We start from the raw sequence: 25,517 nt of genomic DNA on the forward strand, positions 1-25,517 counted from the left end.
TTCGTAGGGTTTTTAGCTGATCAACGGCCATGGGGAAATATCACACTTGATGGTGCTCGCTCCGTCGCGAGTGAGTTGACATGGAAGGCACTGGTTGGTGCTCAGATCGCCAAGTCGGCCGGAGTTCCTCGCACAGACTAGCCTGTGTGATTTAAATTTGCCTGACGGTTAGGTAGATCATAGGGAGATCCCGAACGTGCATACTGGGCGCATGCCAGGAACGAACAAGGACCATCACGGAGAGGTGCCAGGGCACATCCGATGCCGGGTTGCCCATGTTGACCCGGAGCAGCGGAGCAGCGGCAGTCCCTGCTCACCACGACGTCGCCTCCCCCAGATTCACCAGGGAGGACTGTCCAGCATCAGCACGAGGGAAGTGGCCCAGTGGCGGCCGAGGCGAGAAGCTTATACCATGTCTATGGTTAATCTGGTCAAAAGCAAGTCCTCATGAACTGATTATGCGTAATGTGTGGGCAAATTGGTATATCCGTTCGTCATATTCGCGCATCACTGGAGAAGGGGTAGGAGGGATATGCGGTCCATGAAGCGGCGAGAAGCAGGACCGGCGGTTCATCGTCCAAGGGGGTGTTTCCATGTCCAATCGGTCACCGTGATTCGGAGACATGATCAACTGCAAGGCGGTTTGCCCTTGATTTGCTGGATGCTGGATGGCGTGAAGACGTGCCTTAGTTTGTTTGCAATTGAGCGGCACTGCCAGGCTGGTATGCAGTCTGGTATGCAGTTTCTTTGCAGAGTGCAGAAGCCGGACGTTTGATTCGGACCAATACATGGGAACGCAATGAACACTCGAACCTCCCGGACGGGAGCCCGGTGGCGTGGTTCGGAGGTGAGGTGGTGAAGTCGTCGCCGAGGGGAGTTGCCATGGTGTCTGCACCGGTACGCCGCACTACGCAGTAAACGGCTGGGGGTTCTCTTTGGGGTGGGCAACTCCACTGAAGCATTGGACCGTGAAGCAGCAGCAACGGCGAGCTGGGCCATCAGGAGGTGGAGCAGCAGCATTGGAAGCACCAGAGCCAAGCACAGCGCGGCATGGCAACGCAGCACGCAGTGTGCTCCGTGGACGTGAGAGACGAGGTCATTGCGGCATGGTCCCGACTTGGCCTAGCAGGCCGGAGTGGAGAACTTTGTTGCGGATTATGTAAGTCTCGTTCACCGTCATGATTGGCCTCCCGGAGGTTCTTTGAGCCTCATAAACTTGAGGAGGCTCTGTTAGGATTCACTTGGGACTCTTGAGAGCCATTTTGCGGCCGATGTCTGGAAGTTGCCGCTGCAGTGGCGACCCAGTAATCCAGTGCCAAGGGAGAGCAAGAAGCATGGGATCCTGCAGCTTCTGGCCACAGACTGATCATCTTGCCATCCTACCGAATGAGACACATACAAAGAGAGACACTGAGAAAGAGGCAGAGCAGCTCTGAAAGCTGCCCGTAGAAGAGATGATGGGGCGGAGTGCATATTTCTCCCCATCTCCAGGCATCCGTCTGGACCTACTTGCTGGGAATATCTGCGGGTTCTGTGGATTATGCAGAACATTTGCTGGAGAAACCCAACGTGGCGGAGCTTGTCCCTTCATCTGCTCTCATGTTCAGTTGGTCTGGTCATCGGCGCTCGTTTGTTGTTCGGTTTAGAAAAGAGTGCGTCTTGTGTCAAAAGCACCGACGGTCACGATAGCAGCGGCGGAGGTGTCGAGGCGTTGCGTCTGTTCTCTGCCCACTTTCGTCCCGATGACATGGTCAGAACCAGGACAGAGGCCTATCGCATCAAGCAAACCGAGACCCTCTGCCAAGGTATGCGGTGCCGGTTCCTATACAGATGAATAAGAAAGGACCCAGGACCGTTCCAACGTCTGTCTTACTGTAAGACAGCCCAGCGAACGGGGTTGAGTGGGCACTCGGCAGCAGCCTTGGGGCAACAACAGTATTCGTAGTATACCTGCGTCTGGAACGATATCCGGCGGGCGAGACATCTGGGGAGAGAAGGGGGAATAAAGCAGGGGTTGGAAGGTACAGAAAAACCCGGCGGCAGATCCAAGCTGCAGAGAGTTCGCAGTGATTGCGGGTGGGAGATGCAGCCTTCGAACGGCACCATATGCAGGTGTTGGTGCAGGATCCCGAAAAAGGAATAGTCGGATCTATCGCCCGAATTGGCTTACCTTGGCCCTTTTCGCCTGACCTGGCGACTGGGGATTGGGAGAAACGGGAGATGAGGATGAAGAGAGGATGAAGTCAACGTAAGGTCGCCTTGGGTTGCACCGCATATGACCATATCCACTTTATCGTCTTATCCACCTATCGCATCTACCCTTCTTATCGTACTACACTGTCTAAGACATTGTCCTGCTTAATGCTCCATACCCGTGTCTGGTCCACCTCGATGGAAACTCTCCGCAATACTTCCACTCGCATCTCAGCCCAACTCCCTTGAACATTTCCACATCTCTCGGACACGACTAATTACAGATCATCCTTCTCGACAACAACAATCGTGGCCGCGACTCCATCGAGTCAAGAGAGTTCGGTCTCGCATTCAGGTTTCGACTCCCTATCCCGGTTCTATTCGTTGTCACTGGCAGAGAACCCAAGGCATGAAGGGTGTTTCTAAAACTGCTTCTGTCAGAAAGCTTTGGCAGCTTCCAAATCACAAGCGCGCCCTCCGTCGCACCTCCTTCCCGTGCCGTTGCACCATCAAAGCTCTTATTTGACACGCGCCAGCCACACTAGAGGCCTTGTCCCTGCACCGCACTCGATTTGCGCAGGCGTTAGTATGGTTCTACGGTCGTCCTAGCTCGAGTACAGCTAGAACCGCAAGGAGGTACCTCGGACTTTGCCGCGCTGCAGTACGCTTCGTTTGTCAATGTGTACCTGAATCCTACCCCTACCCACTAACTCACCCTGCGCTATGCTCACTCACTCAAGGATCACATACGAGAACTCTCATCCCCCAAATGTGTCCTGTTCCATCCTAGCTCATCTAACCACATCCCGTCAAGTCGTTCTGCAAGTCAGCGAACGGCCGTGTTCCAAGGAAACGCATCTTTGCAAAACAATGTTTCCTTCTCTGCAAACACACGCGCCTACCGTGGGCGCCGCTCACTCACTCACTCACTCATCTCCCAGGCCACTCAATCGCCCAATCTCTCTCACCCGCCTTTCATCCTCGCTTACTCTCCGATATGTACGCACAAGCGCACTCTCACAACCTTCTCATCCCACATCCTCATTCAAGCCCATCATGCTCTTCAGCACACTTTCTGACTATCCCACCCATCCCGCTCTACTCATCTCCTCGCCCGTTCTAGTCAGATAGACGAGACCGTCACACCCACACTGCGCCCCCGCGCGGGCACTTCCTTATCCCGTTTCAAGCTTACAAGGTGACAAGAGCCGGACCGAAGTCCAGCCCAAAGTAGTCCATTCACAACCAACATGTCATCGGTTGCACCAGTGCATCACCAACGCGTCGACCGAGGGTTCGGATCTCGGGATGCCCAGAGACTGACTGGCAGCCTGCCACGTCTATCAGACTATCTGCCAAGTGTCTTGCCTCTCTCTGCAGAGAAGCCCACTGGCAGGCATTCCTCGACTCCTTCCATGTGGCGTGGCGTCTCGCCGCGCTTGTTTCGCCTCCATGTCTTGAGTCGCCCACTCACTAACATCGTCTATCCTCGTCCAGTTTTTACTCGCCCGAGGACCGGGACACCCTGCCAAGCCGGTCTCAGGACCGATACTCACAGGCCCGGTCTCACATCACCTCATCATTCCAACCCATTCAGTGAAGCACTCATCCACCCATCAGCCACTGGTCCAGTATTCCGCTCCAGCTCTCGCGCTCCCATAGACAGCCCAAACCGACCCGTTGTTCGGGTTGGTCCTATCATTCAACGGCAAGGTACCGACAAGACAACTCATCGCCCCAATCTTGCTGAGGTGCAGAGTTTCACAAGTTCCTTATTCGTTCCGGCTCACGGTTGATTTGAGTTGTCATTCTAAGCCTGGGACTGGGTCAACTCAGCCGCCTCCTGTGTCTTGTCGTCGTCCCGCCTCAACTGCTGCGCCGTCTCATTACCTGTCTGAGCTGATGATTTCGTCGTGGGTCGATTACCGCGCATCATATCACAAGTGTTTCTTTAGATAGCTTCGAATTGATTAAAACGATCCTGTTGGCCAGGCCATCCTCATCGAACTATCTCATCTCCCCACCTCGCTGATTCATCATCCACAATCATCAACATCATCAAACCACTCCATCACAAATACTCTCGCGTCGACTTTCCAGCTTCCCGCTTTTTGACAGTTCACTTGTCATTGGACGACCGGTCTCGCTCGGTTCCGCTCTCACATCTCACGCTAACACATACCTACATTCACCATGTTGCGCTTCTTGTGCCTTCCCGGTGCCTACGGCAGCTCGGACGTGAGTACTCAGACCTGATGATGCTATCTAGGGCATTTTACTAACATACACTAGAAATTCCAAGTTCAACTTGGTGAGTTCTCCCTCATGCAATAGACACCACAGACTTATCGTGAGCGGCTTCACTATTGAGATTCACTTACTGATAGTTCTCTCAGCCCCCATCTTGAAGGAGCTTACTGAGGATGGCACGGCTCAGTTCCACTTCATCCATGGACCTTGCAAGGCCGTCCCGCCTCCGGGATTTGAGGACTATTTCGGAGCTCCCCCCTACTACCGCTTCATCGAGCCCGATAGAGATGTCGAGAAGTCCCACAGCGACGATGTCCTCATGCGCATTCGTGACTTCCCCGACTGCGAGACCCCCGAAGACACGATGAGAGAGCTCATGAGAGAAGGCATCGCAACCACCCACCGCAGTACCGACAGAGCCATCAAGTTCCTGGCCGACATTGTCGCGAAGCGCGGCCCCTTTGACGGCATCATCGGCTACTCCGAGGGCGCCACCGTGGCATCCACCTTTATGCTTTACGAGCAGCGTCGCCTCAAGCGCTCCGGCATCAAGCCGGCGTTCAAGTACGGCATCTTCTTTGCTGGCTGGCCTCCGGTCGACCCCAAGACTCACGCCCTGGTCCTCTCTGACGAGAGCGAGGAGCGCATCGAGGCCCGCACCTTGCACATCAGTAAGTCAAGACGATATTCGCACTGCTTCAATGCTGCTTATCCGGAGGAATGCTGACGATCCTCTTCCTTTCAGTCGGATCCTTGGATCCTTATGTCGATGGTTCTATGGCCCTTTACAACATGTGCGATCCCGACACCGCATATCTTTCCGACCACGCCAAGGGCCATACCCTACCCCGTGACAAGGATACCATCAAGGAGCTTGGCGACATCATCCGCGAGACCCAGGCTGACATGCAAGAAGAGGGTCTCTTGTCGTAAGGATGAAGTGTGGGTGAGGGGTGATCCCAGCTGAGGGAATATCCCCGGATAATTAGCATCGATTGTCGTTTTTGGATTTTTTTGGATTCATGGACGGGGTAAGGAGGTACATCAAAGGGACTGGTTTCCTCCTCGTGTCAGCATTAGAGATAGACGGGTGTTTGGCATGCCGCATATCCTGGAGCCTGCTGGAGTCGGGTATTATGGTTATTTGGGTTTTCTTGCGTCGGTTTATGGTTTTCCTGGCTTTACTGGTTTTCAAATCATGTTTATCGCCACCGACTTCTTCAAGGGGGTTTTGGATGGGTTATTAGTTGCTAGGCAGGACGAGTGCAGCTAGGAATTCTAGATGGCAATGCCAGAGCATTTGACAGGAGTTCCCATCACGGGTCCGTCAACATGTCAAATGTGATTGATTGACTGACCAGAGGCTGAAGCGCATAAATGCATGATCCGGCGGAAACGAACTCCGTAGAGTCTAGAGACGTTTGTCTTTTGTCATGATGGGGTAGGTATGGATCTGTCAACTAGCCTTTGGAGTCAAGATGTCAAATACTCCATGTGCCAGAAATACACATCATGGATAACACATGTTCCTAAACACAAACACGGGCAGAGAAAACGCGCTGGGCAAGAAATTAAAAACGATCCCTTCACGTGTGTCCTCGGAATCGCATCCCCTGGCTCGCGTTTCTTCCGGTCAGCCAATCCATGCCGCTCATCTGCGAACCATGGACACCACTTCCCATGACTTGTAAAACAAAAGATGAAATCTCTCCATTGAATTGCCCTTCTAGGCATTGATCGTCAGAGATTGGCGACACATGGAGAAAATGAAAGGGTGGTGAAGGGGAAGGGATGGTGTGGACGGGTAAGGATGAGGAAGGGGGAATTGGGTGCAGTACCTGTCTTGGATCGCAAAGCATGCGTTTCCTGGCTTTGCCCCAGACCACTCTCTGGGACGAGCCGGAAGGTGATCCATCCTCCCGCACGGGCGATCCCAGATGGCCCCTCAACCTGCATATGCGAGTATGAGAAAATGGTATCCCGTCGTTATTCCGTGCTCTAAGCATGCGCTTTGGCGTCCAGAGCTTTGACACGGAAATAGTGCAAAGTGAGTGAGAAGACAGACATACGAAAGTACCCGCGAAAAGAAGCGGCAAAACTGGAGCACTGCACCGAAGACTAAGAAAAGAGAGCCCCCAGCAAAAGGGAACATGAACACATGCTTCTCGTTTCATCTTTACATCACACGGGTAGAGAGAAGAAACCACGTCCGTTCCCTTACTCGTTTCCGCTTGCCCCCTCCAAGACCGATCTGAGCTTACCCTCACACACTCTCAGCCATCTTTGCCCCCATTCCTTCCATGGCCCTTCCTCTCCTCCACGCTCCTCCCACGCTCCGCCCTCTGGGTCTGGGTTTCCCTATTGAGTTCCACTTGAGCGTTTCTTACCTCTGAATCATCGACTTAGACTTGTCTTTGCTGCCCAGGCGTCCCCCCTCTCAGTCCCAAGGCATCAACCATCTGCTCTCCCCAAGAAAGGCACCCTCTACTCTCTCTCTGTCTCCCGTCTCCAAATCCATCCCATCTCTCCCACCAAGCAATCTCACAATCCTCATCCCCAAACAACTCTCTCGGCGCTGGGTCGATTTCGCTGTTTCGAACAGCGATGCGGAACCAACATAGCCCTTTGATCACTCAGGTGGCCCGTTGACAACCTTAGTGGTTACATCTGCCGTTCCCTCCATTTACAGCGATACCCCCCATCCCCCGATTTCCCCTTTCCAAACCCTTGCCCTGTTCTCCCCTTCCCCTTCCCCTCCCCTCCTGATCGAGTTTTGGCTGTGGTTTCTTCCAGAGTCCCATCTGCGATTTGCCAACTTGTCCATCCCCTGGATCCTAGCAAGTCGCCTGCTTGCTCTTTGTCAATTGTTGGAGACTACCGCGGGACGACAAAAAACGCCACCCTCAACATACTTGAAAGCAACATCTTTGGCATTTGACAAATCTTGCCACGACTTTGGGTATCGAACATCGCATAAGGACACGAGCATTTAGTCAAAGTATACCGGATCTACCACTTAAGCAAGCCCACCCTCCTCACACGCCGATCCCTGGTCAGCTCCCACATGGCCCGGGCCTCCACATAGCTTGCAACCCAAACACGATCTGCCGCCGGACCCGGTATCCGATCATCCACCCCGGTCTACGAGACCCACTCCAACACCCGAACCCACCATGGCCACGCCGGCCGGCGCCGCTGATGCGGCAGCTCCGGCTGCGGCCAACGGGGCCGCGGGCGCCCCCACCGATCCCGGTGCCACACCGGCGGAGCCTAAGAAGGCCTGGTATAAGCTCAACGCGAAGACGTTATTGACGATACGCAACTTCTTTGTATGTTCAATTCACTCTAGCACCTGGTCGCCATCGTGGCTTCGTCGTACACGTTCTTTGCTGACCGGCGACGCAGAAAATCTTCCACTATGGAACATTACTCGACAAGTTTATCATAGTGGGGTCAATCATTGGCGCTATCGGTGCCGGCCTTACCATGCCGGTGATGAACATTGTCTTTGGTGAGTGCATCTCCACGCTCAAGACTGTACCAGCTCACTAACGTGCTTAGGACAACTGGTCGGCACCTTCACCGGGTTTTTCATGCAAGGTACATCGGAGACACAAGAAGACTTTGAGAAAGCAGTCAACCAGGGAGTGTAAGTCTGAACCCGTATTCTTGTTTGGCCGCATCGACTGACGTTTGACCAGATTATACATCGTCTATCTGTTCATTGCCAGGCTCATCTTGACATACCTCTCCAATGTGAGTACTCTCAAAGCATAAGCTCTGCGTCGACTGACACATGGTTAGCTGGGCTTCCGTATGACGAGTCTTCGCATCTCAGCAAAGATTCGCCTGCACTACCTACGATGCTTATTCAACCTCCCAATCTCAATGCTAGACATGTTGGCGCCTGGTCAGACAGCCGCCATTATTACCATCACCGCAAGTATCTTGCAGCTGGGTATCTCCGAGAAAATGGGACAGTTCTTCTCTAGTCTTGCAGTCGTCATTGCAGGGTTTACCATCGCTTTCGCCTACAACTGGCTTCTCACACTAACGACGAGCTCCGGGCTAGTCTTCATCGCCATCGTGTATGCCATCACCACGCCGCCAATCATCAAGAGGTTGAAGGATGTCCAGGACATGGATATCCAAGCCGCCTCCGTCGCAACCGAGGCTTTCAGCTCAATCCGAATGCTTGCTGCGTGCGGTGCCGAATTCAAGTTGCTTGCAAAGTATGGAATATTGGCAGATCAATCACGGAAGAGGGGTGCTGGTATGGCTTGGCTCATTGCGGTTCAACAAGGATTGAGTAAGTTGGCACGATTTCACTGATAGAGTTATTCCTTGCTGACATTACAAAGTTTTCTTCGCCATCTACGCGTAAGGATCCGATCCAACGGACACTCAAGCTTGTCAGCTAACACGTTTAGAACCTTCGCTCTGTCATTCTGGTACGCTTTCCAGATGTACACTATGATGGCCCTGACGACTCCCACATCCTTGATCGTGTAAGTCATTATACTCCCTCAGGATCAGCTCGAGTAACTCATCCGAAATACAGTGTTCTTCTCTGCATCATGATGATGGCCTCCTCTTTGGGTCAAATCACTGCGCCACTACAGTCCGCATCGCAGGCCGCCGACGCCAACGCCATCTTCCACACCATCATAGACGCCCCCAAAGCTACGTACGGAACGCTCAGGGCGCCCGAGGTCTCGGCCGCTGAAGATATCGTTTTCCAGGCCGTCAACTTTGTGTACCCCAAGCGTCCCGACGTGAAGATCTTGGACAACCTATTCCTCACGTTCCCTGCCGGCAAAGTCACTGCCATTGTGGGTCCTTCGGGTTCCGGAAAGAGCACAATCGTTGGCATTTTGGAGAGATGGTACGAGTTCAATGGTGACATGCAGACTAATCAACTGGTAAGCTATGTCCTCTGTGATTGCATTCGTGAGACAGTAACTGACGCCATACCAGGTTCTCTGGCTCCGCAACGGTATCATCAGTGTCGGCGGCCGGTTACTCAGCGAGATCGACCCCAAGTGGTGGCGTAGTCAAATCGGCTTGGTCCAACAAGACAACGCTCTTTTCAACACTACTATCTTCAAGAACGTCGAGTACGGTCTCATCGGGACTGAATGGGAGCACAAGTCCCAGGCGGTTAAGGCAAGGCTGATTGAAGAGGCATGCAAGGATGCCTTTGCCGATGAATTCATCTCACGTTTGCCAGAGGTATAATCTCCAAAGCTTCCGCGTCAGACTCGTATACTAACCCGCGTTAGGGATACCAAACTGAAGTTGGTGATGCTGGCATCAAGCTCAGCGGTGGTCAGCGCCAGCGTCTCGCCATCGCTCGTGCCATCGTCAAGCAGCCCAAGATCCTCATCCTCGACGAGGCCACTTCCGCCATCGATGTCCGCAGCGAACAGATCGTGCAGGCCGCTCTCGACCGCGCATGCAAGGGACGCACAACCATCATCATCGCCCATCGCCTCGGAACCATCAAGAAGGCCGACAACATCATTCTCCTGCGCAAGGGCCAGGTCGTCCAGCAGGGTACGCACGAAGAGCTCATGTCCCAGGTCGACGGTCCTTACCACCTTCTGGCTACTGCACAGAAGCTCGACATGGGCGTCGAAGAGGAAGAGGATGTCCTCTTTGGTGACCTCAGCTGGAGACGACCCGAGCCTGAGCGTCTTTCTGTTCACAAGTCTCTTCAAGGAGGCAGCAGTACCGGGGATCTCACCGAGAAGAGACCTAGTAGCGAGGGCACTTCCACGGGCATGCTTCAACATCTCCACGAGATTAACGGCTCTGACGAGGAGCTCGAGCGCATCGAAGCCGGTAGCTTGAGAGTTGTCAGGGAGCCAAGAGGATGTCTCGGTCGATGGAGAGCATTCCACATGTTCGGTAGCTTTGGTCAGCTGCTCGGCGAGCAGAGGAAGAGATGGAAGACGTACATCATCATTGCATTTGCAGCACTCGGTGCTGGAGGTAAGCGCTCACTGCCATTCGTTTTTCCAGTCTGGAGCCGAGAGACTGATACGATCCACAGCGAGCACTCCCGTTCAAGCTTACCTCTTCGCGGTTCTGGTTTCTCTCTTCTCTTACTGGGGCAACTTCCTGAGAGTCATCGCCAATCATTGGTGTGAGATGTTCATGTATCTCGCTACAGGTGTGGGAGTCAGTCACTTCCTGCTCGGCTGGGCTACCACCACCATCGGCTTCGTAAGTCACTCTTCCATCTCTGCTAGGTGCTTTTCTAACAATTTCTCAGGGTATCGTCCGCGTCTATCGCAAGGAGTACTTCCGAAACATCATCTACAAGCCTTCTTCATTCTTCGACGCCGAGGGCAACTCCGCTGGTTCCCTGACCGCCCGCCTCGCCACCGATCCTACCATGCTCCAGCAGCTCCTAGGCACAAACATGGCTTTCGTTCTCATCTCGCTGTTCAACGTCATCGGCTGCGTTGTCGTTGGTCTCGTCTTCGGCTGGAAGCTCACCCTTGTCGCGCTCGGCACATCCATGCCCATCATCGTGGCAGCCATGTTCTACCGTGTGAGGCACGAGACCAGCTTCGAGACTGCCAACAATGCCGTCTTTGCCGAAAGTGCCAAGTTTGCGTCGGAGAGCATCAGTGCGATCCGCACCGTCTCTAGTCTTACGATGGAAGACGGAATTTGCGACCGCTACGACAACTTGCTCAGGGACCACATCAAGGATGCTTTCCGCAAGTCTCGCTTTTCCGTCATGGTCTTTTCTTTCAGCGATAGTATTTCGCTGCTCTGCATGGCTTTCGTACTTTGGTGAGTGCTTCTAAGTGTGGATTGCAGACTTTATTGCTGACTATCTGCAGGTACGGTGGCAAGCTACTTGCCGGGCATGAGTACACGCCCTTCCAGTACAGTAAGTATATACAACTCATCGAGGCCGTCTGTTTACTGACATTTTGCAGTGGTTGTCTACATTGCGGTTGTTCAAGGCGGCATGAGCGCCGGTCAATGGCTCAGTTTTGGTCCCAGTATGTGCCCCTCTACTCCCATACGTGAATGCAGCTGACAGTCGATAGACATTGCCAAGGCAAAGACAGCAGCCGATCGCATCCTGGCTCTCCGTGAGAACGAAGACGACGACAACCAACCCCAGAAGGGCGTCAGCGACATCGTCCCCTACGAAGTTCACTACGAGAAGGGTGTCGAGATCGACTTCAAGGACGTCTGGTTCAGCTACCCCACAAGACCCCTCCCCGTCCTCAAGGGCCTGGACCTCAGAATCGAGCGAGGCCAATTCGCCGCCATCGTCGGACCTTCCGGCTCCGGCAAGACGACGATCATCTCCCTCCTTGAGCGCTTCTACACCCTCCAGGCCGGCGGCGAGATCTTGTACAACGGACACGACATCAAGACGCTCGACCTCGTCAACTACCGCAAGAACATCTCTCTCGTCTCCCAAGAGCCCAATCTCTTCACCGGCTCCATCCGCGAGAACATCCTACTCGGTATCGAAGACGAGGACGCCGTCTCAGACGAAGCGATCCACGCCGCGGCGCGGGATGCAGGTATCCACGACTTCATCATCTCTTTACCCGAGGGCTACAACACCCAAGTCGGCAACGCCGGCGTCACACTCTCCGGAGGCCAGAAGCAGCGCGTCTCCATCGCGAGAGCGCTCATCCGCCGGCCGTCGCTGCTGCTGCTCGACGAAGCGACGAGCGCGCTGGACAGCGAGACAGAACGCGGCGTCCAGGCCGTGTTTGACGCCACCAAGGGTAGCCGGACAATGATCATGGTCGCTCACAGGCTCGCGACGGTGCAGAATGCCGACGTTATCTTTGTCATGGCGGACGGTAAGGTCGTTGAGCGGGGTGATCACGCGAGTTTGATTGCCGAGAAGGGCATTTACTTCCAGATGGTGAGTCTTCTTTCTCCCCCATTGGATCCTCTTGACCTTTGACTAACTTTCAACAGTGTCAATCACAAGCGTTGGATAAATAAAACCCATGGGTTCCACTCTCTATTCGAGGTTTAGACAATAAGAAGGCGGAAAGTGGTAAAGGCGTCAGAGAAAGATTGTGTAAAACTAACATCAATACCACGGGGTTATTTGCGAATTTTCTTCATTCAACAAGGTGCATTTTTCACTTATTTGTTACAACCTCAAAGTCATCAACTTTGCATGTCATCTAGTCTCCATTTAGAAATAACTTTACTCAAATGTTAAGAGAATTCTCTAATTCATTTCATCGACATCAGTGGCTCTAATGAGTCGAGTCATCGAGGCGGCATGCTACCACCCACTCCACCACCATCACAATCAGGTCAATCGCGCGATGCATGGAGTCACTGAGCGTCCTCGCACGTCACGAGAAGAATCAACATAGCAAACATAACGTTCAACGCTTTTTTCAAATTTGAATTCTATTTTACACATTCTTCAATACTGTAAGTTTTCCCCACTGAAGCCCCTATTCTTCTCTTTTCGTGTCCGGGGGCCTTTGGGATCTGGGTTCCCAGGCATCAACGAATCGGAAACGCAAATCGCAAAACATGGACATTGAAAGAGAAACACAACAACACACTACCTCTGGGATCCCGTACATCCGAACAAACAACATCGGATATGTGGCTTGTGACGGACACGGGGCGCGCCAAGTTCGCCAAGCACCACCAGGCCGCTGAGCCATCGCTCTCATCTTCGTGGTTGACGAGCGGACCAGACCCACAGGAACGCCCGTTCATCCCATTGTCGGTGACCGACGGGGAAACAAGAACCGGAACCGGGGATTCATTACATATACCTCGTCACAAAAACATCCGAACCCAAAACACACAATGAACCACGTCAAAACGTAGGCGCGACCCTTTCTTCGCTCTGCTCCATTACGCTCCTGAGCTTCAGTGCCCGGAGGGAGCTCGTGGATCTCTGCGGCACATGGCCCGCCGCTGCCCTACCGCCGCTCATGGCTCCCGCGCTGCCCATGCTCATGGTAGACCTTGAGCGTACTAGCCCGCCGCCCATGGCCTGGTGGTGATGATGACTGGTCGAGGACATGGCAGCGGAGCCGCTGCGAGGTCTGGTGTTGAGGCGGCTCATCATAGTGCTCAGAGCACTTTGCGCGTCGACGGGGTGGTTGAGTGGCGGAGAGTGAGAGCCGATAACAGGGTATGGAGCGGGAGAATTGGGACCCGAAGGTGGTCCTCCTCGGGTGAGCGATGCCCCACGGGGCCGATTGAGCTTGGAAAGTAGCATTTCTGCTGTCGGCTTCCCGTGTGGTTGTTGACTCATGCCATATGGGTGATTGAACCGCGTTGGCGAGCGACTTGAGCCGCGGCTTCAAGGTGGTGTCGGAAGCACCCTGTTCCCGTTGCCGTTGTTGCCATGCTTCAGCCTCATGGCGTGTTCCGGTCCGAGACCAAGACCCAGCATGGCGTCGCCAGCCATTTCCGGTGGTGAAAGCGGGCCGCCGTTCTGAGACATCTCGAGCAGTGCGGCCCTTTGGATGTCTTCAAAGTTCATAGCAACAGCTGGCATCTTACTCAGCCTGCGGATGGCACGGCTATTCTTCTCGACGAAACTATTCATAGCCCGCAGCGCGCCCGCGTTCTCGCGGCTCGCGACAGCGCTGGTATCGCCTGTGCTGCGACCACGGGCCTGGTGCACAGCGTTGAGGGTCAGAGGCTGCTGCCCGTGGTGAGCAGGGGACGAGGCGTCGTGACCGCCCCCCGCATGTAAGCTGGCCTGCACTTGCGCCATGACCCGATCAAAGTCAATGTTCTGATTCGGGTTTGCTCTTGACATGTAATACGGCGCCGAGGTCGGCTGCTCCAGCATGCTCGGGTTGAGCTCCGCTTTGGTGGCGAGCACAAAGAGGCTTCCGTCACGGATGCGGCGGCGGACCAGAGCCCAGCGGGTCCGGGCCGGGTTTTGCTCGAGCTTGGGCTGGTAGACGGAGCAGCGGGCGAGCTGGGCGTAAAAGACCTCGAGGTGGCGAGCCATACGCTCGAGAACCTGCAGGAGGAACGTGGAAAGTGCGGTGAGGCGGGTGTTTTCGACATCTGGATCGGACGAGTCTTTCATTGACGCTGCGATGCTGTCAAAGGCGTCCATTCCAGCGCATGCTTCCTGACGGAGGTCTTCGAGAAGGGCAATGTCAAGCTCGACGCTACGGGCTGCGTAAGCAAAGACACCGCGTTCTTGGAAGCGAAGCGAGGCGTCGGCGTCGCAGACGAACTGACCGACGAGGGCGACCTCTTTGGTGCAGTGCGCCGCATCTCCGCTCGTCTTTGCGCGGGCCACGGTGCCGAGGACGTCGGGCAGCTTGGTGTCGGCGGCCGGGCCATTGGCACTGGCGACACCGAATGACAGTTTGAGGACAAGCTCTTGAAGCTTGTGGCCAAAAAGAGCCGAGAAGCCTCCCTGGAGCAGTCGACTCTGGTAGCCATAGAATGTGCGGACAGCGATGATATTAGGCAGACTCTCGCGCAGCCAGATATTGTTGCTGCCTGCAGGGTCGTGGGACGAGTTGGTCTCAAGGGACGCGCCCATGATTTCGTACATCTCAAATTGATGGGCCACCAGGGTTTCGACAGTGGATCGGAGGTACGCCGACCAGAGATCGTGCAAAGCAGAGATCTCATCGCTGCCGTAGTCGGGCTTCGGGGTCAAGTGTCCAACAAAGTATTTGGTCAACAGACTAGAGACTTCGGGGTTGTTGGTGTGAGCGAGGTTGTCAAATGACTTGGAACAGTCAACACCCGCGTTGGACTTGATGATGAGCGTTCCGCCGGGGTGCATGGGACAGAAGTCGGTGACATCGTAGACACTGCCGTGGACTCCGATCCACATGCGAGAACCGGGACGGTGACCTGTATGCTTTGCGAGCTCCGACAAGGGAATCGTCGGCAGGTTGCAAGGCAGAGGCTTGGGCGTCATGAAAACATCGAGCATAAAGCGTCTCTCCGCAAAGGCCTTGTCGATAATCAGGTCAACTCCCTTTTCCGTGGCGGTCCTGTAGGTGTAGATTGCCTTCCTGATTCCGTTCATAACGGAATCGAATACGGAGACGGAACCACAGACGTAGAGGTAGCCGCCGAGACCTCCCTGCTTCTTGGACATGACGAGGTCACAGACCTGCAGACCTTGTTCGACGATCAATGTGTCGATGTAGCGAGGGGGGATGTGCTTCTCGACGAGATCCTGGCCCTCGTAAGCGAGACCACGAGAGTCCCTCGAGAAGGCGACGTGGACTTCCATGAAGTCTGCGTTGACATACTGTCGCAGCTCCTCCTCGAAGCAGAATTTCTCACGGTTCTGGACTCCGAGGTACAGAAGGTTCTTGCCACCAGACAAGCCACTTTGTGTGAGGCGAGCCTGCCAAAAGCTGCGGAAGGGTGCGATGCCGCTTCCGCCGGCGAAGAAGGCGCAGGGTGCCATAGGGTCAAGCGGGAGGTGGAAGGCTGCTGGGCGAGAGACGCCAATAAGAATCTCGTCGTCTGAGTCAATCTCGCCCATCTCCACGGGCGGGTTCAGGAATCCACTGGAGACTCCGGCACGGGTGATTTCCTTGCCCCTGGAAAAGGTAGAACACAGCTTGTATTCCGAACGGGACACAGCGAGGTCAACTGTCTCTGGGAGGAGTTCTTCCGTGTAGCTTGCGATGGAGTAGGTGCGTGGGACCTCAAGGGGAACAAGATCCGCAAGCCATGCGAGATTGTCGAGGTTGAATACCCTATCCCAGATTTGGGGTGGCGTATCCGTAACGGCGTCCTGCAAGAGGTCGCCTAACGATCCTCTGACAGGCCACTCATCCGTGCTGAGGACCTGCAAGACGGTGTTGGAGGATGCATGCAGCAAACCATGAACCTTGAGGGCCATCTCCTTGGTGATGGGGGCAAGGTGGCCACGTCGAAGAATGTCACCGACAGTGAGCTTGGGTGTCGCGGTTCTCCTGACAGACCCGAGATGCATCTCGAAGCGAGCCCAGATTCCGCTGACCTCGACCGGGGCGTCGATATGCTCCTCCAAGCCCAAGGCGGCGATGACTTTGGCGCACTCCTCCCACCCGTTTAGGGGCATCACGGCCAGGCGATCACCTGGTGCGAACGTGATGCCGGTCTCTCGGATATCGAGCGTGACCATTGCAATTGAGCGTGATGGATCAGAATCAACAAAAGATCTGTTCAACACGCGAGTGACATAGCGGCATTCTTCGAAAGTGCCGCGCATCTGGTGCGGCTCGATTGCCAGTTTGCCTCGATAGGGTTCGAGGCGTTCCTTCATTGCCTCTGAGAACTGGCGATGGGTCTCTTCCCATGGGCGCTCGCCGTCTGCCGCACCCGATGCGCCGTTGGTCTCCGTTCGGCCAGTTTTGGCGGCGACCTCGAGGATGCCGAAGACCTTGTAGCGGTGCACTCCCATGAAGCCACGTTCACCGGTATAGGCTTCGACGATACCATCAAGAACTCCCATAAGACGCGGGTCGCCGGACTTCTGGACGTATTCAGGGATGCGGTAGTGGTACTCGATGGCCGCAATAAAGGCGCGCAGGTTGGCAGGGAACCAAGCACGGAGGTGGACACCCTCGGCCCCCAGGAATGAGGTGTAGCTGGAAATAGGATCAGTGACCGGTTGAAAAAGCAGCAAAGATGATGCTCGACATACTTGCTTCTGCCCAAGAAAGCATCCATTACCAAGTAAGGTGGGAACTGTAGGCCTGAAGAGGCAGGGCATCGCTTTGAGAGAGGAGCGGAGAACTTGGCCCAGCGGACCCATTGCTGAACAGGCACGTAGTTTTCACCGGCATTAGGGTTAGTTGAAATGGAGTGGAAGGCGTTGGGCATGCGCTCGAGAATCTCCTTTAGACGAATCATCTCGTGAAGGAGGCCTTCGTTGTTGCGGTTCATGACATGTTCTTGGCATGCTGCAATAGCGTCAGGCCCGTGTTGGAAGGAAGCTTTCTCATCAAGTCAGTAACCATGTCGCGAAACAGTAAAGAACAATGCCAAAAGGCATGGATGGCACTACTAACCTGAAGTCTCTGCAACCCCCTTGAGGAAAGCGACTTCGGCACGCTCACCGAACATGGGCCATCTGAGCTCCATGTTGTCGAAACGAGCGACGTAGGGGTATGTCGAGGTGACGTCCTTGATCTTCAGATTGTATGAAGATTGGTCGACAAACGTCAGGTGGGGGAGTGTGCGGCCCATTCGTCGGGATACTTGGAAATAGGGTAAAGCAATGCTGAGAGGGATGCCGACGAGCTCCTCTCCCAAGTAGTCGCCCATTCTGCAGTTCAACTTCAACTTCGTGGGGTTTGTCGATGCGTTCACCCCATCGTGACCGTCGTACTTCTGCTCGAAGCGGTAGATAGAGCAGAGCATGCCGAGCGACACAAGAGCCGCCCAGAGAGCCTGATCGGGGATGACGTCTGCCGTGCCCTCGATGACAGGTGCGGCGGCGACTGACTCTCGGACTCGGCCGCGGGCCACGCACCCGGGCATGCGTTCTGCGAGGTCGATCCAAACGCGGCCTGGAGATCTGGCCAGGGCACCAGCCGCCTCGTCGTAGTCTGGCGGGCAGAAGCCATGCTCTACGCTGAGAAAGCCGTCTTTCCAACCTGTCTGCGGACCAATCTCTTCCGCTCTTAGCATCACTTGTCTAGCCGGCGCTCCGAGGGCAACGGCCAGCAGGTCTGCCTCGTTGACGTTGAAGGCATCCAACTCTGCTTGTGATTTGACCGAATCGATCTCTTGCTGTGATGGGTATTGGGAATAGAGAACATGGTTGATGGATTTCCGCTCTCTATAATAGTCAAGTCAGTTGGCTGTCGAAGATGAGTAGCAGGAACCTAGGCGTACCTCATTCGGAGCCACTCTTCTGCGTCAACTCCTCGAGGGATCTGAGATGTTGTTAGTATGTTCGAGCCTATGGGAAGGTTGGTCAAGGCTTACATCGAATGCTGTGTGGATGTCACCAGGCTGGGAGAAGCCCGAGAAGGAACATCCTCGTGGGCCCATACGACTGCTTGATCTGCTCTGCCTTCCTGATTTGTTGGCGCCGACTGGACAAACACCTCCCCCTACTGAGCCCGATACGGGGCATGATCTCTCTGAAAAAGCCATCTCGATGTAAGTGTTGGACCTGTGAGGTAGTATAGACAAGGCAGATCCGACAGCAGGTGATGTGAATAGGAATTAGAAGTGTAGTTGAATATGGCCGCCAGGGCAGGGGAAAATTACAACCGCCAGGGCAAAGAATGAAAATGGCCTCAAGCCTACAGATCCAAAAACAAGGGAACAAAGTTGGTTGGAGAAACAGAGCAGACGGACGAAGGCTGCTTCCTTGGGCATCATGGCTTCCCTAAAAGGGACGCCTCGAGAGACTAACACCATCGTTGCCATCGATGTCGTTGTGGGTCGCCATGTAGGAGAGTAGTAGAGAGCGGTTGGGCCCCTGCATACCGTCCCATGGGCAAACAAAATAATACCCGCAGACCGGGGTCACTAGACGGGAGGTCTCCGCGGTCGTTTGAACTCTGATTCACAGCCGTCAGGAGCTCGTGGACCAATGGGCAGAGAGTCGACTCGACCCGCCAGGAGACGTGACTGTGTGATGGGCAGCGGCTCAACTCCACGATGCCCAAACACGCTAGCAGCCCACGTCTTAGGATGACTTGACGCCATCCCGAGTTTGGGCTCGACCTCTTCCTCCAGTCTGGATGCTTGGGTGTCATGGACTCATGGGTCTATGGAAATGCCAAGATGACTGACATGCTGCACGACGCTGAATTCGCCGGGATCATCATGCGTCCTTGGGGCCATCGCTGATCTTATGCGGCAGTCGAGCAGAATGAGGGAAGATGTGTCGTCGCGGACGTGCGGCCATGGCGTCTCGTAGTGTGATTCTCAGCCCACTCGGGCACTTGGCCTACGAATACACGTGTAATTCCTGGGGTTTGATGATTCCTGGGAAGCTTTCAATCCGTCTCGGTACGAATGCCACGAGGGAAATAGATCGATGTCTGTTCTTGGAGGCAATAGAGTTGATGACCTCGACGAGGTGAGGTGCGAAAAGGAAAATGACCAGGGGTTCAGAAGGAAATAGCCTCAGCTGGCCGGAGCCGGTAACGTCCATGTGGGGCGCCAGAACAAGGGCAATGGCCAATCACATGTCGTTAATCCGTCACATATGGTTCAAATTCCCAGAACTCTGTATCCAATGCGCCCAAGTGCCTTACCTCCCCGATCTGCCAGGATCCACAACTGTTCTTTTTCTGAATCTACGGGATGGTGGGGGGGTTTGGGAGCTTGGCAAGTGGTACCTTGCATCAGTTGCAACCTTCGAGACGCCATCGCGCACCAAGACTCTCCAAAGGGACAAGGTACCGCGGCATATAGCCAATTATACACAGGCAACGGAAAGAAGCTCAGACGCTACAGTTGCTGTCCCATTCTCTCCAAACCTTGATTAGAGCTGTTATTCGATGGGTCCGACTGTCAAACGCCTCTTTTTGAGCCTTCCGCAGAGGCAAACTTGGACTCTGATGGGCAGAAAACTTCCGCCCCCCACACGGCTCCTTTCCCCATTCATCTCCTCCGCTCTCACGGAGTTCTAGGAGTATGTGTATTCCGCACCCACACGTTGGGTATCCCGCACCCATACTAGGCTCGTTCAGGCAAGTGGTGGGCAGCACGTGATTGCACCGCCGCAGCAGCCACTTCTGGCCCGGAGCCACTATTATTCCGGAAATTTCTGGAGAATGGAAGGCGCGTCCCGCCTTGGTCTCCTACACCTTCCTCTGCTGCACCTTCCTCTGCTGCACCCTCTTTCCGATACTGGCTGTACGCGTTTTTCAAAACGACGACTTTGAAAGTCATGATTTGCTCAGAGGAAATAGGTCTCTAGAGCCCATATTTTGGTATTGGAAAAGGTACCTTTCTTGTGTTGAAAATAGTTAGAAAATGAGGTGTTTGGGCGAGGGAAATACGCGTCTAAATAGGAGCAAAAACAATTGGAAGGCGCGCCGAGAGCGCAGCACGTGACTGCCGTTCGGCAATGTAATCACGTGCTGCCCACCACTTGCCTGAACGAGCCTAGTATGGGTGCGGGATACCCAACGTGTGGGTGCGGAACACACATACTCGAGTTCTAGTCCCAGACGAGTGACAGCATGGGATCAAGCCCGACGACTCCCTTGTCGCACTTGACGCCGCCCTTGCCCTTCCTCGGGAGATTGCCAAGGAGGTACCAGTTTTTCCACCATCCTCCTTGAGAGCCCTCCCTTCAGGCTCTCTCTCTCGTGTCGGTTCGGCTGAAGCCCTGGGAGTGATGATGGACGCCCGGGACCTATCACGATGACGCGCGTTCCAGAACTTCAGGACGTCGACCGTCACTTCTTGGCAGTCCGAGCATGGCATAACATGGCCCGCTTTCCAACCCAGCCACACGTTTCTGCCACACGGTGACCTTCTATTGGAGAGATGGCCTCCCACGTGAATTTGTGCTGTCATGGAAACTCCTCGTAGGATCAATAGGTTGTATTTTTACCTTGCAACGGTCGTCTGGAAAGATGAGAAAGGGGGAACATTAGCCGGACCCCAGCTCGCTCCCACTTTCCTTTTCTTGCTCCTGACAGATAGGGGTGCATTAGCCGTGGCAGACCGCAGATATGTGCATCACGGAAAGGGCGGCAAAATCTGGAAGGCGCATGGTACGGCTCAGTCTTCCGCTTCTCAACATTCATGGAGTGGAATGTCTGTAGAGCGTAAAGTACGTGGATGATCCGATATAACAGACGATCGAAAGTAAATCCATCACTGGCATTCTTGGCAGCTTCAATCCCCTAACTTGTCTTCTTAGAATGTCTGCATTAGGAACCAAGCCATCGGTTCTTAGTCACACCTTAATTAAGTGCGCTATCACGGGTCTGCATATTTTGCCATGGGGTATCTGTGTCGGATTAGAAGTCTAATTCGACCGCGGCATACGGCTAACTACGCAGGGGCTAATTAGGGGCCCTATTTATAATTATCGTAGCTAGCCTAACCTATAGTTAGAACCTCTTTTTTATACTTACGTAAATATTTATATAATTTAATTAATCTCTTTATTAACTATAGTTCGAACTAACTACCCTATAATAAGGATACTAATACTAATTAGTAATTAAATTTTACTATTATAAATTAGTAAAGTATCTTATTACGTAAAAAAAACGACTTTTTAATATTATATAGGATAAGAGATTCGTATTAATTAACTTTATAAAAATAAATAAAAAAGGAGGCGATTTTTAAATACTATACGGAATTAAGCAATCGTAGCCCTTTACTATTTATAAAAGGTCGACGTTTATTATATTAAATTATATTAATTAATAGAACTACTTAAGTAACTAGCCTTTTACTATCGCCCCGAGTAGCTTTTTTACTAAATAACTTTTCTATAACTAGCCCGTAATTAAAAATTAACTAGTTAAATTAATAAAAAGAAATATTTACGTAATAACTACTTACTTAATTAATTAGTATAACGAACGAGCTTAATAATATAATATAAAAAAGTACTACGTAATTAAAAAAGGGGATTTTTAAATATAAATATTCTTATTTAATAGCAAAGGTAACTTTATAGGAGTTATTAAATTAAGAGATTTATAATATATAAAAAAGTCTATTATTATAAGGATTTTATAAATATAATTTTAAACCCGCGATTTAAATAACCTCTTTATAGCTCCCTTAACTACCCCCTAAGTATTATTTAAAAATAAAATATAAAGGACGGTTTAATAAAAAAAGAAGGGATTTAGAGGTCCTAATAATATCGAGTTAAGAGTATTATAAATCTTAGAAATTAATTTAAAAAAGAAAGTAGCTATTTTAAAATAGTCCTACGACTTTTTATTAAAGTTATTATTAGTTTAAAAAAAGGTTAAAAAGACGAGGATTTAAGGAGAAAAGAAAAAAAATCCTTTAGAGGGCTATTAAAAAACTTCTTTTTATATTAATTCTTAGCGCGAGATTACTAATTTTAAAAAATTAACTAAGTAATAAAAGGGATCGTTAGTAAGTAATAATTACCTAACTATAATTAAGCTATAAAAAAGACTACTTAAAAAATATAAAATAGGGTACCGAGAGGCTATAAAAAGTAAAATATTTAAAATATTTAACCTTATTATATATAAATAATAAGTAAGTATTTTTAATAAGTCCTTAAAATTTATAATTTTATAAAAAAGAGGGCTTAATTTTATTAACTATACTTAACGGCTTATACGGTTTTTAATAGCTTATATAGCTCTTTTACGAGCTACTTAGCGTTTATTTTTAACTATTTTTATAAAATACTACCCTAAAAGAGGTAGGTTAAAGAAAGAAGCTATTTAGAAATTATAAAAAGTACGAGGCTTAAGAGGCTAGAAGTATATAGAATAGCGGACATCGGTAACTAATAAAGATCTTAAAACTAATTATTATATCTTTTTATAATAATATAAACGTTTATTATTATTATTATTAAAAAGAATTACTAAAACCTACCCTTTTATATTAAATAAAAAAGAGGATCTTAATAAGTATTATAACTAGCGATTTAAAAAAGTAGTAATAATTACTAAAAATAATAAAAACGAGAGTAGTAGCGAGATAGTAAAAAGAAGCGGGAATTTCTTAAACCTTAATAAATTTATTAAGTAGTAAAAGTACGGATTTATTATAATTAATATACAGATTAAATATATCCTTATTAAAATTAAATACGTTAGTAACTATTAATATAAGTATAAGCTAGAGTACGACCCTTAGTAAGTTAAAATAAAAAAGAAAAAAACGAAACCCGATCCTAAATAGAATCCTAATCCCTTATAAATAAATAAATATTAACCTAGATTATTAAGGGACGTAAATATATAGAATCGTAAATTAGCTTAACGGTAAGTAAATTAATATAATATTAATCTATTTAATTAAGGTTTATAAAAAAAAGGGGCTATAGGGGCAACCCCTATTTTATAAAATTATAAACGACTTTAATTACTAGTTAAATAAATAGTTTACGAGCATAAGCCTAAGAATTATAAAAGTAGTTAATAAATTCTTTTATATACGAGGGGTATTATTAGCGTAATTATAATTATAAGAGCTATATAAAATACTAATAGTAATAATTATAGAGAAAGAATTCGTATTATAGAACTAGGTATAGGTTAATAAAGCGTATAATTGCTTTAACGAATTTAAAAAAAGGGTAAACGACCTAAATTTCTTTTTTATAATTATTAATAAAAATCTATCGTCGTAAAAGGATATACTAAGGTAAAATATAATACTCAAAGTATAATAATTAATAATTCTACCTATTTCGATTTATAACTCGTTACCGCTACTAATATAAAATTTAGTACTAATTAACTAATAAAAAAAGAGGTAAACGACTTAAAGTTATTAATAATACGTAACGACGTAGGGATCGTATATAAATACTAAAAATCTAGTAGTAAATACGAAGTAATTTATAAACTTTAAAAAGATCTTTTTAAAAGAGAAATTATACTCTAGGGGGAAGTATAAGGTCTTATAAAAAACCCTAACGATATTTTATAATTATTATAAAAAAGTTAGAATTAGGGAATATTAGTATTATTCGGTAATTAATATTATACTTATAAGTAAAGCCTTTAATTATTATTATAAAGCGGTACGTAATTTTAATTAAAACGACTTTTTTAGTATAATTAACGTAATTTAAAGCCGTTTTAAGACTTATAATAAGAACTTAGAGCTCTTATTTAAGTTATGAGCGATTTTTTTTATATTTATAGCTAGGATAATAGAGGGTAAATTATAAGTAGAGATCTTTAAAAAGCTTATTAATCGAATCGATAAGCTAGTAAAAACCTAGCTAAATAAAGAAATAAATAAGCGGAAAGTTAAATATTTTTATACCGCAGTCTAGCGTATATTAAAAATAAAAATAACCCTATACTAAGTACTTAAAAATTATAAAACGCTCTATTTAAAGCTAAAATTTAGTTTTAATATTAAAATAAGAATACTACGCTAAACTTATTTCTAAGTATATAACGGCCCTTACTAATAATATTAAATTAATCGAACGTATAAAAAAAAAAAAGAGGCTAAATATAGTAATTACTAATAAGGAGGCCTAGATTTATTAAATATATAAAAGTTTAATTTATAAGTAAGGTAATAAAAGAGGTAATACTATATTTATAAAAAGAATAGATATTAGTTAAATAACTACTTTATAAAAGAGCGTATTAAATCGTATAAATAATATAAAAAGTCGAGGATAGTAAATAATAAAACTAGCCCTCGTTAATTTAATTAATTCCTTATTATATATAAAAATAGATCTAGGGGTATAGAACTTAGTAATAGTAGTTAAAATAGCGGCTTAAAGTATATACTCCCTATAAGAGATTCGGAAAATAAAAAAGATCTTACTCCCTATACTAACGAATTAAATTATAATAAAATCGATAATATTAACTACTCTTTTTTTGCCCCGTTAGCTTTTAAAAAATATACGAGGCTAAATAAATAGAGGGTAATAAAAGCTCTTAATAAATAGGCTTTTATTTATAAATAGTAAAAAAAGGTCCCTTAAATAACGAATATAAAAGAGGCCGAAAGGGTAAATTTAATAGGGCTAAAGCCTATTTTCTTAATAATTAAAAAGAAGACGCGGTTTTTTTTAATATTTAAAAAAAAAGAATATAGTACTAAGTAAATCTAGGGGTAGCTAGAGGGGTCCTTTTTATACTACTTAAATCCCTCGAATACTAAGCTCGTATAAGTATTTTATATAAGTAAAAAGTACGGCCTAAACGATTTTTATAAGATTATCCTAAATACTAGGGTATTATAATAGTTAACTAGAAGAAAAGGGTAATTTTAAGCGTTATAAAAGATCGTATTAGTAACGCTTAATATATTAATAATAAGTATTATAAAGATTAGTTTCGGCCTAAGTAAAGAAATCGTCGCCCTAAGTATAATAAAAATAGAAACGCACTTCGGAATAATAACTTTTTATATTTTACTCATTA

General features: G+C 49.4%; 9 protein-coding genes across 9 annotated transcripts; 6 read left to right on the forward strand and 3 right to left on the reverse strand.

Annotated features, from left to right (window-relative positions):
- Positions 1–445: 445 nt before the first annotated feature.
- CLUP02_10386 (uncharacterized protein) lies at positions 446–1,020 on the reverse strand (the record flags this gene model as incomplete). Its single annotated transcript, XM_049289362.1, has 2 exons — positions 446–711; positions 789–1,020. 2 exons carry the CDS (start codon positions 1,018–1,020, stop codon positions 446–448), a joined length of 498 nt encoding a protein of 165 aa, XP_049146507.1.
- Positions 1,021–1,540: 520 nt separating this feature from the next.
- On the forward strand, positions 1,541–1,945 carry CLUP02_10387 (uncharacterized protein; the record flags this gene model as incomplete). Its single annotated transcript, XM_049289363.1, has 2 exons — positions 1,541–1,824; positions 1,876–1,945. The coding sequence occupies 2 exons, from the start codon at positions 1,541–1,543 to the stop codon at positions 1,943–1,945; spliced, it is 354 nt and encodes a 117-aa protein (XP_049146508.1).
- A 416-nt stretch (positions 1,946–2,361) lies between these two features.
- Positions 2,362–3,324, forward strand: CLUP02_10388 (uncharacterized protein; the record flags this gene model as incomplete). Its single annotated transcript, XM_049289364.1, has 6 exons — positions 2,362–2,376; positions 2,478–2,535; positions 2,601–2,693; positions 2,803–2,875; positions 2,934–3,065; positions 3,135–3,324. 6 exons carry the CDS (start codon positions 2,362–2,364, stop codon positions 3,322–3,324), a joined length of 561 nt encoding a protein of 186 aa, XP_049146509.1.
- Positions 3,325–3,443: 119 nt separating this feature from the next.
- Positions 3,444–4,308, forward strand: CLUP02_10389 (uncharacterized protein; the record flags this gene model as incomplete). Its single annotated transcript, XM_049289365.1, has 3 exons — positions 3,444–3,960; positions 4,030–4,085; positions 4,186–4,308. 3 exons carry the CDS (start codon positions 3,444–3,446, stop codon positions 4,306–4,308), a joined length of 696 nt encoding a protein of 231 aa, XP_049146510.1.
- A 78-nt stretch (positions 4,309–4,386) lies between these two features.
- On the forward strand, positions 4,387–5,376 carry CLUP02_10390 (uncharacterized protein; the record flags this gene model as incomplete). The annotated part of the gene is made up of 4 exons (XM_049289366.1): positions 4,387–4,431; positions 4,486–4,504; positions 4,590–5,114; positions 5,189–5,376. The coding sequence occupies 4 exons, from the start codon at positions 4,387–4,389 to the stop codon at positions 5,374–5,376; spliced, it is 777 nt and encodes a 258-aa protein (XP_049146511.1).
- A 166-nt stretch (positions 5,377–5,542) lies between these two features.
- On the forward strand, positions 5,543–5,716 carry CLUP02_10391 (uncharacterized protein; the record flags this gene model as incomplete). Its single annotated transcript, XM_049289367.1, has 1 exon — positions 5,543–5,716. The coding sequence occupies one exon, from the start codon at positions 5,543–5,545 to the stop codon at positions 5,714–5,716; it is 174 nt and encodes a 57-aa protein (XP_049146512.1).
- A 1,900-nt stretch (positions 5,717–7,616) lies between these two features.
- Positions 7,617–12,438, forward strand: CLUP02_10392 (ABC transporter; the record flags this gene model as incomplete). Its single annotated transcript, XM_049289368.1, has 16 exons — positions 7,617–7,772; positions 7,849–7,954; positions 8,005–8,092; positions 8,145–8,199; positions 8,248–8,752; positions 8,805–8,823; positions 8,874–8,951; positions 9,005–9,365; positions 9,421–9,675; positions 9,726–10,437; positions 10,499–10,671; positions 10,721–11,250; positions 11,301–11,350; positions 11,400–11,465; positions 11,514–12,355; positions 12,412–12,438. 16 exons carry the CDS (start codon positions 7,617–7,619, stop codon positions 12,436–12,438), a joined length of 4,023 nt encoding a protein of 1,340 aa, XP_049146513.1.
- Positions 12,439–13,285: 847 nt separating this feature from the next.
- CLUP02_10393 (cytochrome b5-like Heme/Steroid binding domain-containing protein) lies at positions 13,286–13,693 on the reverse strand (the record flags this gene model as incomplete). The annotated part of the gene is made up of 1 exon (XM_049289369.1): positions 13,286–13,693. The coding sequence occupies one exon, from the start codon at positions 13,691–13,693 to the stop codon at positions 13,286–13,288; it is 408 nt and encodes a 135-aa protein (XP_049146514.1).
- An 84-nt stretch (positions 13,694–13,777) lies between these two features.
- On the reverse strand, positions 13,778–18,459 carry CLUP02_10394 (cytochrome b5-like Heme/Steroid binding domain-containing protein; the record flags this gene model as incomplete). Its single annotated transcript, XM_049289370.1, has 5 exons — positions 13,778–17,048; positions 17,105–17,396; positions 17,472–18,244; positions 18,301–18,341; positions 18,394–18,459. The coding sequence occupies 5 exons, from the start codon at positions 18,457–18,459 to the stop codon at positions 13,778–13,780; spliced, it is 4,443 nt and encodes a 1,480-aa protein (XP_049146515.1).
- Positions 18,460–25,517: the final 7,058 nt, after the last annotated feature.

Source organism: Colletotrichum lupini, chromosome 5 (genome assembly GCF_023278565.1).
Source record: "Colletotrichum lupini chromosome 5, complete sequence".
NCBI classification, from domain to species: domain Eukaryota; kingdom Fungi; phylum Ascomycota; class Sordariomycetes; order Glomerellales; family Glomerellaceae; genus Colletotrichum; species Colletotrichum lupini.